This window comes from Fusarium subglutinans (genome assembly GCF_013396075.1).
Source record: "Fusarium subglutinans strain NRRL 66333 chromosome Unknown NRRL66333_c0000125, whole genome shotgun sequence".
NCBI lineage: Eukaryota > Fungi > Ascomycota > Sordariomycetes > Hypocreales > Nectriaceae > Fusarium > Fusarium subglutinans.
Window position 1 is genome coordinate 38854 of NW_023502188.1, and position 17228 is coordinate 56081.

The following is a 17228-nucleotide window of genomic DNA, read 5'->3' on the forward strand; positions in this document are numbered from 1 at the left end:
GAGGACAAATGAGACGGGATGTATTGATTGCCCGGACCATGGAGGAAGGGTGTCATTCAGGACTCGAAGCATGGGGATACGGATGTGGGGTTGAAAGGGGTGGCGACGTTAGTGTTTAGGTTGCATATCATATCATCCAGGATTTCTTTCGTGCCGGCGTTTAGGAGTTGGCAAGGCAAGACAAGCGAGGCGATGGAGGCCCAGGACGAAGCGAATCTCTTTCCACAACGGGTACATCCCGTCAGTGTCATCCAGTTCCGCGATGCTGAACGGAAATGGTTTCGTCAGAATACAGGATGGGACATTGGAGAGATGTATGATAAACTTAATATGAATAGTTGCTAATTTGAGCCTGGGGCTTGTGGTCTTTGTGTATATGGGCACTAAAAACAAACCAATCGTTCAGATGGCATTTTCTTTGGATCAAAATGCTGGCTGGGGTTAAAAAGGTCCCGTCGGGTGTTGAAGACGATGGTGGTTGGATAACCCCACCATGACGCCGGAGTTGAAATGGATTGGTATGGCGGGGCAGGAACCCCGCTGCACGGCCTGACTGATGGGCAACCACCACTTCATATTTTTATGCGTCACCTTATTTTCTCCCACCGACACAGTCACCGTCGCTACTATCTCCTGATTCTAGTCCGGTCTCGTTGCGAGCCTCCCCTAGAGCTTTGGTCATATCGAAACATCTCCAATCGCGCGTCTCTATATCATCCCTCCCTCGTCAACCGACACAAACTGATTGCGCGAGGACGAAACCTAACGCCCACGAAACACATATTCGAATAACTTCACCATGGCTGACGCCCCTACTGAGAAAACTGCTGCCGCCCCTCCCGCTGAACAGGTCCCCGCTGTTAGTGGTGAAGCCGTCGAGGGCGGAGAGGCTGGCCCCTCAAAGAAGGCATTGAAGAAGGCTGAGGCGAAGGCTAAAAAGGAAGCTGAAAAGGCACGCCGAGCTGCTGAACACGAAGCCCGACAGTCTGCTGCAAAGGCTGCTTCTGGAAATACCGAAGACCTCGCTAAAGACAACTATGGAGATTCCACTCATCTTACCAAGATCGACGCCGAGCGAGTCAAGCTCCGAAACCTGAGTGATGAGCATCTCGGCAAGACCATCAAGCTTCGCGCGTGGATCCAGAATGCGCGCATGCAAGGTGCTAAGATGGCCTTTGTTGAGCTTCGTGAGGAACGCGACTGGGCTATCCAGGGTGTCGTTGCGGCCAGCAGCGAAGGCACACCCGTCTCTAAGCAGATGGTCAAGTGGATTGGTAGTCTAAATCTAGAAGGCTACATTCTTGTCGAAGCTAAGGTTGTGAAGCCCCAGGAGCCAGTCAAGAGTGTCAAGGTCTCCAATTACGAGCTACATATCGCCAAGTGCTACGTTATCAGCCCTGGCCCTCAAGTTCTTGGCATGGGTCTTGCTGTTGCGAACCGGCCTGTTACCAACTTTGACGATGAGGACGCTGGAGGCCCTGTGGAGGAGGTCAAGGAAGGCGTTGACAACTTAAGCCTCGAGAATGTCCCTGGTGCCAGCATGGCAACTCATTTGAACAACCCCGTTATGCACAAGCGAGCCCCTGTTCAGCAAGCCATAGCCGATGTACGGCTGGCCGTTCGCAAGCTGTTTGTCGAGTACCTTGAAGCTCGCGACTTTGTCCAATTTGAGGCGCCCTGCCTCATCGGAGCTGCCTCTGAAGGAGGATCCAACGTGTTCGGCATGCCCTACTTTGACAAGCAGGCTTACTTGGCCCAATCTCCCCAATTCTACAAGCAGTACGAGATTGCTGGTGGCCGGAAGCGAGTTTTGTGCATCGGGCCTGTATTTCGAGCCGAGAACTCTAACACCCCCAGACACATGACTGAAGTAAATATCCCTATTTGCCCTACCAGACTCCCTCGCTTGCACAGAGGACAGCGCTGACATTCATCAATAGTTCACCGGTCTTGATCTTGAGATGGAAATCGAGGACCATTACCACGAAGTCCGCGACATGCTCGAGGGGGTTCTTCTTCATATCTTCCGAGGGCTTCAGGAGCGATGCGCCGAGCAGATTGCTCTTGTTCGAACAGTTTACCCTTCCGAGGACTTTCTTTTGCCCCAGCCCGGTAAGGAGGTTCGCCTTACATTCGCTGAGGGTCAGGCGCTCCTTAGAGCTGAGGGTCCGGAGGAGTACCGCAATGTCTCTGATGAAGAGGACATGAGTACACCACAGGAGAAGGCACTGGGTGCTCTTATTCGGGAAAAGTACAACACCGACTTCTACGTGCTTGACAAGTTCCCTGAGGGTGCTCGACCTTTCTATGCCCTGGAGGACCCTCAGAACCCCAAGGTTACTAATGCCTTCGATTTCTTTATGCGTGGGCAAGAGATTCTTTCTGTATGGCGCACTCTCCTATATTGTTTTTCTAGTCGTCACTAACTTGTTCAACAGGGTGGTCAGCGTATTCACGTTCCAGAAACCCTGGAAGCACGAATCCGTACAAAGGGTATCGACCCTAAAAGCCAAGGCATCAAGGAGTATGTCGACATTTTCCGCAGTGCCGGTGTCCCCCCTCACGGTGGCGGTGGTATCGGCTTGGACCGTGTGGTTGCGTGGTATTTGAACCTTCCAAGCGTGCACTTGGCAAGCTATTATCCTCGTACACCCAAGAGACTCTTGCCTTAAGAAGTTGAAGCTACCTAGAAGCTGTAGGATTTCTAAAATGTGAGAACTACTAAAATTCAGACGAGGAAGGGAGACTGGAGAACAAGAGATAAAACTACAGATAGTCCCTGGGATCATGACCAAAAAGAAGAAAAAGAAGAAAGAAAAAAGATTTGAATATTCCAGCCAAGAGGTTCCCCGTTTGTGTAACACAGGTCAAAACGGGATTGTATTGGAAGCTCGTGATGACTCTCTTGTATCAAACTCAATGTAACGTGTGACGTTGTGAGTCGGAAGAAGCAAGCATATCCAGAACGTCAATATCAATGACTTTGTGAGAATCGAGTGTCCCAGGTAACTATGAGATAGGCTGGGTTGGTCTGTTGAAAAGAAGCCACTCCGCAAATGGATCAATTGAGTTTCAGCAGTACTAAGTTGGGCTCGCTTAACCCTCAAGAGTCAGCCACCTGGCCGTCTGACTTACATTAGCTTCGTGGATCAATACCTATCACATACGTGAGTATGATGATTGTGCAAGTCGGGAATAACGGCACCAAGAACAATCTGTTCATCACATTCTAGGCACAGTGGCTGAGGTACCCGACCATTGATATTGTATAGTGACAACACGTCTATACCTAAATGTCAATCTCTCGCCTCAATGTCACCCTAGGTAAGTATCCAAGGTGTGATAAAAGTCGGAATGGTGAAGAGGGCTGGCGAACAGCACCCACCCACCTGCTTGAGGCTTTAGGTGAGCGAGTGCGGGATCTACCTTACGTACGGGGTTTGCTCCGGAGGTTGCGTAAGATCCAAGTTGATTGCTCCCCACGTTTGACAACTTGGGAGTTGCATTTGCATGCACCTACACAAAGCTGCGCCCGCCAGATGGATACACTGGGTTATCATATCGTGGGTGCAACATCTGAGTCCGATTTCCCGGAGAGAAGCGTCGGGATACTATTCCATGGGGAAGGGCATTGAGACCTTCGACTGCATATATCATTTACCAAGGGTCTTAGGATACCACGTAACTAGGCCCCCAAGGAATTGACCATTCCAGGACAAACCCTGGAGACAGAGAAACCCGACGGGTCCAGCAGGGGATGCGCGAAGCAGCGCCTGAGTACTGTATTATTGGTTACACAGAGTTCCATGTGCTAGCGATGATAAGTCAGTAAGCACCTAAACGGAGCAAATGTCTTCAGGCTGTGGGTGCGGTTGCTGACTACCTAGGTACTTGCCATATCATTTGCGTACAGGAGCCAAACTAAGGTATCTTACTCGCAGTTCTAACGATTCTGGAGGTCAAGGCGAATATCAAGAACACACCAATTCGACAGTTGCGCCGTAGCATTACCCCTCCAACCCTAATATCTTACTCTCATGTGCGGATTCTATGGGCCGAGTTTATGTATATCTTCCCCAAACAAACCCGGCGAAGGTTGGGAGAAGTTGCCAAGAGAGCACAGAACTCTGGCCGAACCACGTGCAAACGAGCAGAGTCCGTTCGAAAAAATCTAGTGCGCAAGCTCTCCATTGTGTTACGGGATCAGTCGGGGGTCTCTTAAGGGTCTCTTGCTTAAGCGGGCGGGCAATGCGGGCGGGCGGGCGGCCGACTAAGCAGAGTCGGATGCAGATGTGGCTTCGCCTGATGAAGTTGTTGTCTGTTGTATCGACTGCGCTGGGCCAGGCTGAACATACTAGATCAAAATACGGGGCTGCGTGTGTAAATAGGGCCGAAGAAGCTTCAGAAGTTGTCCTTGTAAGGCTGGGAATGAGAGGGTCGTTAGAGGTTTGCAAGATGCATTTAAGGCGTTGTTGAGATAGGTCGTTGTCTAGGTATTGATGGATATACTGTCTGGAAACCAATGTGCCAGGGCTGCACAAAGTCAATTAAATCCCGAACAAATCCGGAGCGTCTAGGTAGGTAAGTTAAGGTAGAGGGAGATAGATTAGTACTTAGATACCTACCTTATCTTGGCTTATACGATCTTGATATGTCAAGCGCAGATCCTCTTGAACCCCCATGTGAAAGACGACCCTGCTTACCTACACGCTAACGACCCACCAGGCCTCGGGGACAGAAGGAGGAAAGAGAACCGCGATGAGGATCAGGCAACCGTTTTTTATTTATTTATTTTTATTTATTTATTTATTTTTTTTTTACCATTGTGCATTAGACGGAACCTTTGAAGTTTGCTAGAACCACGCTTGTCAGTGGAGTCAGTTTGTCAGGTTCGTCCGTGGTTTGTTCCATGTCCTGAGGCCGTCATATATATATGAACCGAGAGTTGTCTGACTAACATTGAATGTCAACTTGACACTAGGTAGCACAGACTTCAGAAACTCAGGAAACTTCCTACCTAGGTACGAACTGTGTTCTGGTCAAAAGTGGTGGTTCACGAAATGGAATCAAGAGACCAGCCGATAAGAACAATGTGTCAGGGGGGCTGATCAGTGTGCTGCGTCAATGTTGCTGTTCAAGGTAGCCCTGCCTGCATGTGCAGGAGACGCATTTTTCTAGCCTCAAGCTCGTGGACTAACTCACGACTTGCCCTTAACGTCTGCACAACCATTGGGCTCCAGGGAGATAACTGAAGAGCGCTGAGCTGGCGGGTAAAGGCAAGGAAATAAGGGACGAATAAAATGCCCAGTAACGTCGGCCGCCTTGCTGCAGCTCCCCCATCGAAACTCTTCCTAGGCGACACTTTAGCTTGGAACGCGACATGGAACCCTTTCCGTAATACTGGACAACCTCTGTGAGGCCTTTGATCATCCAGAAATGTTTCTCGTTTGGAAGTTCGTTGCAATGCTCGAGTTAGGAAGCTCACGATGTTGATATCCGACCCTGGCTTGGCACGACTAACACACAACGGCCAATATGCACGTCAAAGGCAAATGCCGTGTCAGTCGTGATTGGCACCTAGCTTTGCCATATATCGCTTAGCTCGACCTATATCGTAGAGTCTCAGCCATTTCTTAAAAGGGCCCAGGCCCAACCTTTCCCGTCCCCCCGTTCGTGAAACGCATTGCACGTTATGCTTCATTAAGGCTACCTACTGCTGCCCCGTCCGTACCACCTCCCTACCAACCCAGCCCAACCGACGGACCTGCTGCCCTGCTGCCCTGCCCTGCCCGTGCTCTGTGCTCTATGCTTTTGGGGCTCACACTCTCTCTCACCTTGGTCAATCGGTCTGCACCTCCACCTCCACCTCTCTTCTTTGCCCACCCGCGTCACCCGCCTCGTTCACACCCAGTCAATTCATCCACCAACCTAGAGCCAAGCCCCCATACAACCTCAACTTCTTCTCTACTATTTTAACCAAGAAGCGCTTCTGTCTCTTCAAACCGACATTGAGTTATCACATCTTTGTTCATTTGCGCTCACACTCATTCATCTCTGGCTCCTCGTCCTTTTCGTGTGGTGACAGTCACTTCCATCGAACTACTCGATTCGATTCTGCTCTACTCCACCTGCTTCGTTTAACCTTCGCTCAACCTCAACCACCGCCTCTGAAGGTTCACGATGGATTTCACCGGGCAATACAACTTTGCCAACCCTCAGCCCTATCACCAGTTCATGCCGATTCCTCCTCTGACGCCGTCACACTCGCATTCCGCCGGCTCCGATGACTTCAATGCATCCCCGCCTGTCAGTAAACGACCCCTTCTCCGCGATCTCCCCCACTCCCCCGGTGCAGCCCTGCCTTAGCGTTTCCTTACCTGAGCATTACTCTAGCAATGTTGAGCCTCACAAGCACATCTTCAACGTTGTACCTGCATCTCGTCTATCTCATGGCATTAGTGCATCTTTGCTGACATATTGTTTTGGCACCTATAGGAAAACTACGACGGCCTCTCTGCCAGTCAAAATGACCAGTTCCAGTCTTTCGATTATACCACAGCCCAGGGCTTCAATGCAAACCCTCATCAGTCTGCCTCTGGTTTTCCGGGCCCCCCGACACCTCCCGGCTATACTTCCCAGGCCCAAGCCCATCAACAGCAAGGAGGCTCGTTAAGGAATGGCTCTCCTGACGAGCAGTCCGTTGCCCGCGGGGGAAGCGAGGAGGACGAGAACCTAACTCCTGCTCAGTCTCGGAGGAAAGCACAGAATCGCGCTGCGTACGTCTCCTCTCCTCTCCTGCCTTGTTCTTTTATTCTGCAAGAAGTCCCCATTGTACAAGCCATTGCTATGACTTCGAAATGCGATCGATGACAATGATTTAATACGTGACTAACATATGACTGTACAGGCAGCGTGCCTTCCGCGAGAGGAAAGAAAAGCATGTTAAAGACCTTGAGGCGAAGCTTGCCGGCCTTGAGGCCGCTCAACAACAATCATCCCTTGAAAATGAACGATTAAAGCGAGATCTCCAGAAAATATCTACCGAGAACGAAATCCTTCGCGCGACATCCCGCATGAGCCATGGTTCCATCTCTCCAGAGCCTGCAACCGGGCCTCTGCGCTTCAAACCCACCGACTTCTACTCCAACGTCTTGCAGAACCACACAAATAAGTCGCCCTCACACCGTATTGTCACCTCAGACGATGGTGAGCGTCTCCTAGCTGCTGGTGCAACATGGGACTTTATCATATCCCACGAGTTGTTCAAGAAAGGCCTTGTTGATATTGCCGATGTCAGCGAGCGTCTGAAGAACTGCGCTAGATGTGATGGCCAGGGTCCTGTTTTCTCAGAGCGTTCAATCACCAACGCCATCGAACAGAGTGTCGCGAGCGGTACCGATGACCTTCTCTAAGTGAGCGGCCAGGCGCAAAAGGGCCAATTTGGAAGAAAGGATACACGAATGGCTTCATTATGATTGACGTATATTGCCCAAAGAGACTTAGTGGAAGATGATACCCCGCCCGTCGGGGCTTTTTGGCGCGGCGTTTTGTATTCAAGGTTTTTACGTATATCTCCCAAGAAAGTTTGGACTGGTTTTCAAAGACACGCAAGCAAATGTCTGCCATATGCACGACCATGCTATAGGATCTTGGAAAGTCAAGTATATTTAGTTGCAAAAATGTTGAAATATTTTCTATTAAAGGTTTCTTAACCCTGCGACCTGCATGATCTTGAAAGCCTAGCCCATGACGACGTTAGGTCTATATGGTCATACACACGTACAGGCTCGCAAAAGATTAATATACTGTTGAAGTTGGCAGCAGACATAGAAATGTCATCTATAAGCTACAGTTACATTATGCAAAAACACGCTGCAGAACTCCAAAAAGAAAGAACCAAGCCCGTTCCTCATACAAATCATGCAAAACTTCTACACGAAAACCGGAATAATCAAAGACATGCCCGACCCTGATATTTGTAATAATCGCGATAACCCTCTTTTAAACCCTCTTTAGATATCTTGACTCATTCCCAACCCTGCATGAAGCGTTTCCGTTACTCTGTTCGAACCTGGAACTGCCAACGTCTCTGTTTTTGAGCCCAATTGTTTGTCTTGTCATGTGACTCTTGTATTCAGGGGATCGGGCCCCTGCACCGCTGAAAACCCATCGACATGGGTCTGTATCAGTCATTTAGTCCTTCTTTGTACCATTGGCCTGGGTGCCTTCGTTTTCAACATGAGGATGCTTAATAGTAAGGCACCAGATGTCGAGGTAATCGCAGATGGTAACGATTACGTCAACGACAAAACTTCCGTAGACACCGACGGCGGTTCCGAGCATCATGAACATGAAAGCCACTTGGTAGACATTATCACCAAGAGCGCTGGGCCAACCAAACCCTAAGTAACGCTGGAAGATGGGGCCCAATGAATCGATGACACCAAAGGCAAGAGGCAGGCCCAGCACGTTCCAGTAAGGGAAACGCAGGTGAACAAGGTGAGCAGTGATCATCTGTCCGACGCTATAGGCATTGACAAGGCCGGCGAAGAGGGCAAACGGGATGAGATGGCATTCGCGGATCTTGGGTTGGAGATAAAGGTAGGCAACCACCATAGACCAGATGCTGAAAAAAGGCACAAGACCGAGGAGCGCACCTCGAGAACGATCACCATGGGCACGTCGAGCGCGGATGACGTTGAGTGAAGACTCGACAGTGTTGAAGACAAGAACAATACTGCCCTGAATAAGATACCACTCGGTAAAGGTGAGGTTGTAGATGAAAGATGGGATGCCAATGGTGGAAGGCACACCGACGGTATGGAACATGCTCTGTTGCCAGAAATGAGCACCCCCAACGTATCCAGTGAAAACGAAGACCAGGACGATCGCAAGGACGCCCTCGACGGGTCCGTTGACGATACCAAGAGTGAGAGTTTTCGTGTGATAAGTCTCCCATGTCTGAACATAAAAGGTCAAGAGGGCTAGCAAGTCAGCATCGTCGCATCCCAACAGAACCGCCAGTGTTAACTCACATGCGAACAAGACTGCCACAGTCTGCCAGCTCTGTCCCATATTCTGAGAAGCAGCAAAAAGAAGGACCTCAAGCGAGGTATTACAAGCATCTACACCGTGATCGAAGAGTTCGCCCAGAGGTCCGGATTGCCGAGTTCGGCGCCTAGCCGTTTTGTCAGCACAAATTCAATACACGGCAAATACGATTGTAATACGCTTACGCTTGAGTTCCGTCCACAGCATCGAACGTTTGATATAGGAACAAGCCCAGTGCCCAAGAATAATACACCCAGGGGGGGCAATCTTGGTCAAGAGTGGGAGTATACCACAGCAGCGTCAAGAAGTTTGCAACGACGAATGAAAAGCCCGTCAGAGTGATCAGGTTCGGTGCCATGCTCATCGGGAAGCAATTGATGACGAATTTCGTGTAGAAGGGCTTTAGAACATATTTGGAAAGCAGTGAATGGTCGACACCAGAGTATTTGTACTCACGGAGCGCGGGGAGCTCCTTTTGCCGTACGTAGACCATCGTTGTATTGTATCTCGTTTGTTTAAATTTGTCGCGAAAGTTGTTTGTTCTCGGTTTTGTGCTCCGGCTGGCTTGCAGAGCGATCGATTGGTGTTGTGGCCTTTTCTCGTTGGAGTGGGTAAAACCTAGGTTTCTCGTCCAATTCCCGCTTTGCACTTGTATCCTCTCTCTTGTTGGTTCGTGCGTTAACGCGCGCAGAAAACCGGATTCTCGCAGTAATGAAGAGCCAGAGAATAGGTAGCAAGCAATGGTTGCAGTTCAGGACCGGTACCCAGAAAGAAGGGAAGAGGATGCAATCAAGAGACTTGAACTTGGTAAAGGACAGAAGGGAAAAGAGGCCAGTAGTAAAAAAGAGTGGGCCGAAGAAACACCAACGCGATCTAGGTACCTATAGCTTAGTAGGTAAGGTAGGGTAGGTACCTACCGACCTACCTCCGTCCTGTAAAGAGGGTTGGAGCAGACACTATCTGGCACCAAATCTTGTGTCAGTCTCCGAAATACAGTCTAACTAGGTATTTCGAAATGACATAACATAGCATCTCCACAACTGCAACTTCGGCCTTTTCCAGCTCTTGAGTCCCATTACTTGTTATCTGCCGAAAGGAAATTATGTAGTCTACGGAGTACTCTGTACCTTAGTACATAAGATTCCCAAAAAATCAAGGCCCCTTACGAACGTCATGAGACCCACTCACGTTCTCCTTCAATTGTCTTCATCTTCTCTTCAAACTAAAGTTGGTGCTAGCTTAAAGAGGCAACATATCCAAGAACAATGTTGGTAACTGTCACTTTCTGACATGTGCCACCACGGCCATGCGCCAAGTATAGGTAAGGTATTCAACACCCCATGACAAGTCAAGTACGGGATTTACCATCACGAGTTAGACTATCGAACTTTCTTGATCGTGAGCTTGTTTTCAGTGATGTTTGTTATACAACATATAGTAAGATTAAAATTTCTGGCTACTACGCCTGTATATATATATCAACATACTTCTGTTCCTAACTCTCGTAATCCTTTTGAGAAGAAAAAGTTTGGCTCAAGTAGCTCATAACTGTGGATCATGTTGTAACCAGCTGCACACTAGTCACAAGAAGGGTCAACGCTCCCGTTGCAAGTATGATAATTGTTCATCATATTCCGTTTTCGCATGCCGGCTACGGACTACTAAGTTACCCGTTCTTTCTATACTGCCAACGTTGTAAACCGGCCGAAATACATTTGCTTGGCCGTTGTTTCTTCTAAGTATAAACATCGCCGCTCACATCGTGACTGGCTTCCGTCAGAGCCCATCCCAAAAAGCATCCAACCTTCCTGCCCTGCAACAGTCACGCAAGGCCGCCATCGTCCACATACTTTTTCTCAGAAACTATTCCATGCCGTCGTGTATAGGGCATCGTATGAGAAATTTCATACTCATCGCCAATCACCTCCGCCCTGACTAGCAGCCTCTACTTGGTTGCCTAGAGTACCGTAGCACGTTCCTGGCTCTTGTTCCACTCGCCTTCAATGAACTGCTGCACGTTTGCATGTGCCATATTGAACAGTGGGCGAGCATGGTCTGCTACTGACATGCGATTGGCGTCTTCAATTTCCATTCGGCGATGGAATTCACCTCTCTTCGACGGACGGCCATCCCCAATTGCACCAAACTGCCCCTTTCCCTTGGGAGGCTGAACCTGCAAAGCGATCTCGCTTGGTGTAGCTACTAGGAAATCGGCTCCGTAGTACCAGGCGTGATTGATCTTATTGTTGTAGGCCTGAAGTTCCTTTGGTGCCCTGAATCTAGGTCCCGATGTGTATCGAGACTGGCTGAGCTCAGGCGATGATGTCCAGCATGCAGATGTCGTCGCAGTGTCTAAGCCCCAGGATGGCGCTCCTCTCGCAGGATACTGGGAGCCTCGCGTCGCGGCGGTTGCGGGTGCACTTGACCGGGTGCTTTTGTAATTGGCAGACAACCCCTCCAAACCCTCTGCGATATGTGAAGCCTGTGAGGCAGTCGCTTCAAACGACGGCATATTCTGTGCTAGGCTGTTGTTACTGATACCTGCCTGTCGTAGGGTCTGTCGAGTAATGATAAGAACGTCTTCGTCTTCGTCTTGCTTGACATCTTGGCTTGGTATGTTTGTGTGGAGTGCTTTGAAAGTTGACTCGAAGGTCGATGGTCGATATTGGCGTTGACCAGGGGGTCCGGCAGTCAAAGGCCGTGGAGCACCGGCACCAGGAGCCATGATACCAGGAGCACGCGCGGTATTGCTGCCAACTGCGCGATTGAAGCTCCGGGATGAGCCAAGGGGAATGATGGGTGACTCATTGGCCTGGGAATTCCAGAATGCGTCATCGAAAGATCTTCCGAGGGCAGTGTTCTCTGCCTGTGGCGGCTGTAACACACTTGGCAGCGCGTTGTTGTTGTTGTTGGACGCATCTTGGAGTCCAAAGGAATGAGTAATGGGAGCCAAAGGCTCGTCAACACGGGTTGTCGTCTTCAGGCCTAGGGCCGGTTTGAGCCCCCGAAGAAGGGCTTTCTGAGCTCGCTTCTGATTGGGGTTTGGGTAAGAAGCCAGGTTGTGAAGAGACTTTACTGTCATATTCATCAACGGGTCCATGCCAAGTTCGCACTCTTCGTCGCTTTCCTCACTTGCGTCAACGTCGGTAAGCGTGTCTTGTTCAGCTTCGGAGAAAAGGGACGCAAGCGGCGACGGGGTCGCAGAAGGCACGATTCGGGGTACTTGAGCGGACATGTTGATACATCTGTGGTCTTTATCGTCCAAGGGGCTGGATGTTCTGTCGTAGGGCGTCTGAGGGCTGAACTGCTGAAGAGTCGATGACCGTGATCCAGCTTTGAGGGGCAGAGTGGCAAGAACAGATTTGGGAAGCAGAGATAACCCAGCTGCAGGGAGACCGGCAGGCCACTTGAGAGAGCGACCTCGTCGGGCAGGCGGTTGCAGTGGCTGAGAAGTGCTAGGATTGTACGGGGTGCCAGCAGTGGTGTAAGTGACTTTTGAAGCCGAAGTTGGACCAGTTGGGGTAGACGAAGCGATGCTGATGGGGGAAGACAAGTCCTCCATGCTGGCTCAGCTCGATATATCTTGTTCACCAGAGGTGGTAAGGACGATCAGTATCTCTGAGATTCAAGGAAGGTGCCTTTTAGATTTGGTTTGCTAGATGGTCCAGATCTGTCTGAGTGTGGATGCAGATGAGTTCGTGGGGATATCTAGCAGAATGATGCTTCTGCAAAAGTGTGAGAAGGACTGTAGAAATACAGAGGTGGCCAATATGCGTAGTGCAGTATAAGATACCTAGTTTAAGAACGAGTGGGATTTCACACCTTTGCCATCACTTTGACCCAAGTGATCGACCTTGTGGAGAGAATCAGGCTCGAGAAATAAAACCGAAGTTAAGGGTAGGAAAACGGGATTAAAGAGGGAGTCGGGGAGGGAGGGAGGGAGGAAGAAGTGTGTCGGTTGTGGTGCTGGCAAGAAGCACTCCAGGGAAGATTGAGGGTACGCGCCTTCCTTCTTAACTCCAGCCCGCGCTACGCAACTCGCAAGAGCAGGAAGGTGCCATATACCAAAACTGTATGTAAATGGAGGAACATACAAAGAAATCCGGCGAAACACTTGGCCACAAGATCCAAAAGTTTAAGATATGTATGAGTTAGGATGAAGGTTGGGTATTTACCCGGCTTTGTAGGCTTGGTGCTAATGCTTCTTTTTGGTAGAATGTGCAGAATGTCATAATTTTCTTCTTCACTCAGTGTCATGAGTAGGTAAGCAAAGGCAAATCAATTGCCTCATTCAATTTGTAACGCTTGTGGTGGCTGCAGAGGCACTCGGATTCTCTGTCCCCTTGTGCCATTCATTACCAAGACTAGGTAACAGTGACTGCCAGTGTCAGGATGCATCATCGCGATGCAAGCGCTTTATGAAAGGCGACGCTAATAAACAAAAGCGCGAGGACCATCCAATATAAAGTGGCAGGCAGGTAGGTACTATAGTACCGTTTGCCATAACAAACTGAGGTCTGAGTCTGTCTGCCAGCCAACTTTAGAGAAAGGCTCTGGGCCGGTTGTTCTTTCAGCTCGAGTCACATACTCGAGCCTACCTAGGGTGTACTCTGAATGGTCTTGACGGTGAATGGACCTACGCGACTTGATGAATTCAATGTGCATGACGGTGAATACCTACCTACGCTAGCTGGTCAGATACCGTAGGTAGCGATTGCTTGCGCAAGCGGCAGCATCAAGTCGCGGTTTGCCATGCAATTCTCGAATGCAAACAAAGACGATTGATTGCCCAAGTTCAGTTGAGGGTCCACGACTTATATATAGAAGAACCCAATTCGGTTGATACTTCATTATTCTTCCTCTAAACGAAGATGTATACTTATATATTTATTCCCTCCTCCCATTCATCTCAATTAACGTACCCTCAGGGACCACTTTTACCTACAGAGGCTCATTGTCACGTTGTATTTCCTTTCCTTCTTTCTTTCCATCAATCAAACAACCAATCAATCAATCAAATCAACAACCTTGCTGGCAGCACGCCCTCCGTTCAAGACGATGTGGATTCCGTTGACATCAGACGTGGCTTGTCATGCGATAACTACCAAGTCAGGAATCACGGCGTCCTGCGCTATAGCCAAAGACAAAACACCAATAATAAGGTACAAGAATGTGTCAGGCATGAGACGAAACTGTGCCTGATCTCCATGACATCAAAGTAAAAGAAACAAAAAATGTACGTTTCAAGGAATGTAATACACAAAGGATGAAGAACGGTAAACCAACACAGTTGTTACAGTTAACCAACAATAAGACACTAGATTAGTCTAAGAGACAATTGTGCCTTCAGGCATACGGCCGTAATAAGAAGAATTGAAAGATATGAACACCCGAACAACAGGAGAAGGGTCGGGTTTATATTAGAAATAACCCAATCTGGTGACCATGGTACTATCATAGAAGCTCACTAGGCAGATTCACTAGAAACCGCCAGGCGGGTATGCGCTTCCAGGTACCAGTCCAGGGCCTCGTCCAGTCCGTGAACTAGGCAATTGAAAGTCGGGGGTATCTAATAGCATGTCTTGACGCTGCTGTTGTTGATGTGCTGGTCGGCGATGAGGGGTTCCTTGTTGGTACGGTAGCGGTGGCGGGTTGGGGTTGGGGTTCCAACGTGGGTTGATCCCACGCTGGGATATGGAGGTGAATGTTGAATGCTCGGACTCGGCAGGGCTTCGAGTCCCCGCATTATTGGCATGAATATCCTCGTATATAGGCTCAATAGGGGGCGGCTGAAGGTTATTACTTGCGGGTGGTGCATCGGAGGCGAAACGAGGATCAACATCTTCATAATAGTTGCTGTTCCCAGCGGCCACAGGCTGTTGGACAACAGGCGGCGTCCTTCTTTCAGTTAGTTCAGCTCTTGGTTGACCAGTTACCAGAGGTGACGGGGCCCGGGGTGAATTTCTGCCATCGCCCTGAGCCCATCCTGAACGGGGCGGAACATATTGCCTGGTCATCTGGTCAGCATCGTGGAGAAATCATGAGCGGGAACCATACTCATCAGTGCTATATTTACTTCCCTCGCTCATGTAAGTATCATGTCGCTGTGGGATCTGCCCCTGCTGGAGTCCAACCATCCCTGCAACATCCGCGTCGCTGTCCCGGAGCCGTCCGTAGGTTCCTCCGTCATGACGCTGAACAGCTGGGGTTGCATCCATTTCTACTGCGCGACCCCCAACAGTGGCAGGCTCGGTTCCTGGCAAAGGCGGCGGCGACTCAGCTCGAGGCAATGTGGACTCTGGGCTATAAGCAGTGTAAGTGTTCACACTTGGCATCGAAGGATTCGTCGAGCTATATCCATTAGATGGCTCTGACGGCTGAACATCGTGAGCAAAGTTTTGAGCGGGTGACGGTCTCCGATCGTAAGGACCGTTGTTGTATCCTGGGGGGGCGTTTAGACCTCCCCTCATCCCGTTTGCAGCATAAGCTCCTCGGTTGGGCTGTCCATAGCCTCCTCGTCCTCCTCTGGGGCCATATCCAGCCCTTCCAGATGGTCCATACCCTCCACGACCTCGGACTGGTGCTCCATAATTATCATATCCTCCACGACCATGACCCCCTCTTCCACCGCGGTAGCCTCCTCCGACTCCTGTTCCACGATTACTCATGCTTGGAGAAGGTCCTCTCCGCATCGCATATGGGTCGATAGCATTGTCGATTGGGTTGCCAAACTGATCGCGAGAACCTTGCCCCTGTAGGTTCCTGCTAAAGGCCGCAACCTCACCCACGCTTGCCACCTCGTTAGGGGCTGCTGGAGATCGATTTGATGTGGTCCGGCGGGTAAGAGGGATGGCTTCCTCGCTAGCTTGGTCGCTTCTGCTCTTCTGTTCGAAGGTTGTAAAGGACGGAAGATTGTCATGGACACCATTACCGCCACTCACGGTAGGTAGAGTCGGTTGTCGAGAAACTTCAGGCTCCACAGTCGTCTTATCTTGAGCAGTTCTGTTGTAATAATTCTCGCCGCTCATTTCAGCATTCTGAGCGATACGTCGCTGCCTATCTTTCCTGCTGACTAGAGTGCGACGCATCGCACAAGTTACCAACCCACTCATGGCAACGAGGATAGTAGCAGCAAGGACAAGGTAAGATCCCCATGCTAGGTGTGGTACAAATAGAAGCACGTCGATCAAAAAGGCCAGCAAGCAAACCAGGAAGTCAATGAGAAGGAATATAAATAACATGAGCAGATATCTCGTCGAGTGCGAGGGAGCGTGAAAGTGAGACACAGCAGCCATGATAGTCATGACAAGGGTGATAAGTGCCGCGACTGGGTGCACAATAAGAATGGCAGATAGCGTATTCCGAACGCCAGATGGCAAGTCGAAGGCTTGGCTATCATCTCCAACTAGTTTGGCTAAAAGAAGAATCAGTACGACTCGAAAGAGGGAGCGTGTTTCAACATCACGGTAGACTGACCAGTGTCGTATCCTACCCCGATACCGCTACATCCTTTGCCCTGTTGGCAGTAGCCAAAAACGCCATATGTTACACCACCGAAGCCACTCAGTGGAATGGCTTCAATGATTGGGGTTGATATAACAGCTAACAGGAGCAAAGCAAAAGCTGCGAACAGCAGCACCGTCAACGGTGTGCCAGGCCGTAACATGGCAACTGTGCGCTAAGCGCCCGATTCAAGACTGACAAGAGAACGACAGAGCAAGCGGCCGACGTCGCGAAGACGCGGGGACGGAAAGGCAATATATCAGCGTGTAGCTCTTTCACTTTTCCCTTCTGCTGCAACGTTAATTGATGAATAACATTGGCGAAGGGAGGGTGAGGGTTGTCGGGAAAATGAATCAACAAGGCCAATATTGGGCCGTAAAGTTGAGCTGTCGAATCCTAAATTCTTCAAAAATATGTCTCTTCAAGAAATTGGTCTGGTTCTTGTCCTTTTTCTCGCGTTTCTGCCGAGACCCTCCGTACGAACTGGGGCTATATGGTGAATATAGCAAGATGCAGCACAGTCGCGAGACCTGGGTTGTCCTGTTGTCGATATAAAGTCGTAGGCTTGAAGAAGTAAACAATGGTCGCCAAGACGCCTGATTATACTGAGAACGCCCCAGTGGGCTTTGGCAATTAATGCTATCGTCAATATGTTTCGACACCGTGCTTCGGTC

The 17228-nt window shown here is 49.8% G+C and overlaps 5 protein-coding genes across 5 annotated transcripts; 2 read left to right on the top strand and 3 right to left on the bottom strand.

Moving 5' to 3' along the window:
• Positions 1–799: 799 nt before the first annotated feature.
• On the top strand, positions 800–2672 carry FSUBG_8822 (aspartyl-tRNA synthetase; the record flags this gene model as incomplete). Its single annotated transcript, XM_036687269.1, has 3 exons — positions 800–1870; positions 1941–2384; positions 2439–2672. 3 exons carry the CDS (start codon positions 800–802, stop codon positions 2670–2672), a joined length of 1749 nt encoding a protein of 582 aa, XP_036535662.1.
• A 3508-nt stretch (positions 2673–6180) lies between these two features.
• Positions 6181–7412, top strand: FSUBG_8823 (bZIP transcription factor (Fcr3); the record flags this gene model as incomplete). The annotated part of the gene is made up of 3 exons (XM_036687270.1): positions 6181–6306; positions 6496–6776; positions 6908–7412. 3 exons carry the CDS (start codon positions 6181–6183, stop codon positions 7410–7412), a joined length of 912 nt encoding a protein of 303 aa, XP_036535663.1.
• Positions 7413–8193: 781 nt separating this feature from the next.
• Positions 8194–9544, bottom strand: FSUBG_8824 (ethanolaminephosphotransferase; the record flags this gene model as incomplete). Its single annotated transcript, XM_036687271.1, has 2 exons — positions 8194–9178; positions 9237–9544. The coding sequence occupies 2 exons, from the start codon at positions 9542–9544 to the stop codon at positions 8194–8196; spliced, it is 1293 nt and encodes a 430-aa protein (XP_036535664.1).
• A 1464-nt stretch (positions 9545–11008) lies between these two features.
• On the bottom strand, positions 11009–12613 carry FSUBG_8825 (uncharacterized protein; the record flags this gene model as incomplete). The annotated part of the gene is made up of 1 exon (XM_036687272.1): positions 11009–12613. The coding sequence occupies one exon, from the start codon at positions 12611–12613 to the stop codon at positions 11009–11011; it is 1605 nt and encodes a 534-aa protein (XP_036535665.1).
• A 1918-nt stretch (positions 12614–14531) lies between these two features.
• Positions 14532–16717, bottom strand: FSUBG_8826 (palI; the record flags this gene model as incomplete). The annotated part of the gene is made up of 3 exons (XM_036687273.1): positions 14532–15060; positions 15109–16465; positions 16528–16717. The coding sequence occupies 3 exons, from the start codon at positions 16715–16717 to the stop codon at positions 14532–14534; spliced, it is 2076 nt and encodes a 691-aa protein (XP_036535666.1).
• Positions 16718–17228: the final 511 nt, after the last annotated feature.